Genomic DNA, 1,613 nt, shown 5'->3' on the forward strand with positions numbered 1-1,613 from the left:
TTTTTTTTTTTTTTTTTTTTGTTTTTTTGTGGTTGGACTCGATGATCTCAGAGGTCCTTTCCAACCACTAAGATTCTGTGATTCTGTGATTCTGTGATTCTGTGAGTTAAGCACCTGGTCTAGGTTTCCTTTCTAGGCACTGGAGGGAGACGGACATTTCTAGGGGATAATTCATTGCACTTCACACCTGCTTTAGGATGGGATAAATTATTTTCTGCTGGTGCCTCCCTCTCTCAGCATCTGACCTGTCTTTATCAGCTTGTGAGATACTGCGTCCTGCCAACTGCCGCAGCAGTTTGAAGATCCCTTCTTGGATCTGCTTCACCTTTATGCCGTAAATGATGGGGTTAAGCATGGGAGGGACCGTCAAATAGAAATCAGCCACCAGGACTTGGACATGAGGTGCCAAGCCAAAAGAGAACATCTGCAAGTACATGGAGAGTAGGCCTCCTATGTAAAACAGCAGGATGATGGAAACATGGGACCCACAGGTCCTGAGGGCCTTGAGACGAGCCTCTTGGGATGGCAGCCTCATCACAGACCTGAGGATCATACCATAGGAGAAGGTGATAAAGACAGAGTCTGCCCCCACCAATAGCGTTGCCACGATAAGGCTGTAGAGATCGCTGATAGACGGGTTGGCGCAGGCCAGCTCCACCACGGCCATGTGCTCACAGTAGGAATGAGGGATGACTCTGGTTTTGCAGTAGGGTAAGCTGGTGAGGAGGTACATTAAAGGTGTCATGACACCAGCTCCCCTGGCCAGAGACAGCAGTCCTATCTGGATGGTCCTTGAGCTTGTTAGGATGGTGGTGTATCTCAGGGGGTTGCAGATGGCTGTATACCGGTCAAAAGACATTGCCAGGAGCAATCCTGACTCCACTGCAGTGAACGTGTGGATGAAGAACATCTGGATGAAGCAGGCCTCAAAACCAATCTCTCTTGAATCCAACCAGAACACACCCAGCATTTTGGGAACTACAGCAGTTGAGAAAGTGAGGTCAATGACAGCCAACATGGAAATGAAATAGTACATAGGCTCATGGACGCTTTTGTCCAGCCTCACAGCGAGAAGGACCATGCTATTTCCCAGCAAGGTCATGATGTATGTAAAGCAGACTGGGATGGAAATCCACATGTGGAGAGCTTCCAGGCCAGGGATGCCCATCAGGAGGAAAGGCAAAGAGTTGGTGTAGGAATGGTTGGTGGTTGACATGGCGCAGGTGGGCCAAGCCACATGTTTGTTCCCGACTTTAGTTCCCTGTAACAGTGACAGAAAGGTTGGGATTTTGCTGCCATCAGTTTGATCATAAAACTGTGCACACTGCAGTTCTCAAGCATGACACAATTTTCTTGTATTTATTTGGGGAAAAACTTTCAGAATGTGTTATCTACAGTCAGGCTTTTAAACTGATACTGTGGTCAGGGCTTTCCAGAGGACACCTCACTGGAGAGTCCTGGCTCATGTGGGGCCACCTTCCCTTCTGCTTCTCCTTCCAGTCCCTCTGATTTACCTCTAGCTTTTGCCATACGTGTCTCTGTCTAAAGGCTGGCACCATGGTGTCCTGTCCTGTTGTGGCTTCCAACCACTATTGCCACTATCAGTGGGCAGA

General features: G+C 48.5%; 1 protein-coding gene across 1 annotated transcript; it reads right to left on the reverse strand.

Moving 5' to 3' along the window:
- Positions 1-207: 207 nt before the first annotated feature.
- Positions 208-1,216, reverse strand: LOC128913258 (olfactory receptor 52K2-like). The gene is given in 2 exon segments (XM_054210446.1): positions 208-264; positions 266-1,216. Coding segments are annotated over 2 exon segments (1,008 nt in total).
- Between the last annotated feature and the right edge of the window lie 397 nt (positions 1,217-1,613).

This window comes from Rissa tridactyla, chromosome 1 (assembly GCF_028500815.1).
Source record: "Rissa tridactyla isolate bRisTri1 chromosome 1, bRisTri1.patW.cur.20221130, whole genome shotgun sequence".
Lineage (NCBI taxonomy): Eukaryota > Metazoa > Chordata > Aves > Charadriiformes > Laridae > Rissa > Rissa tridactyla.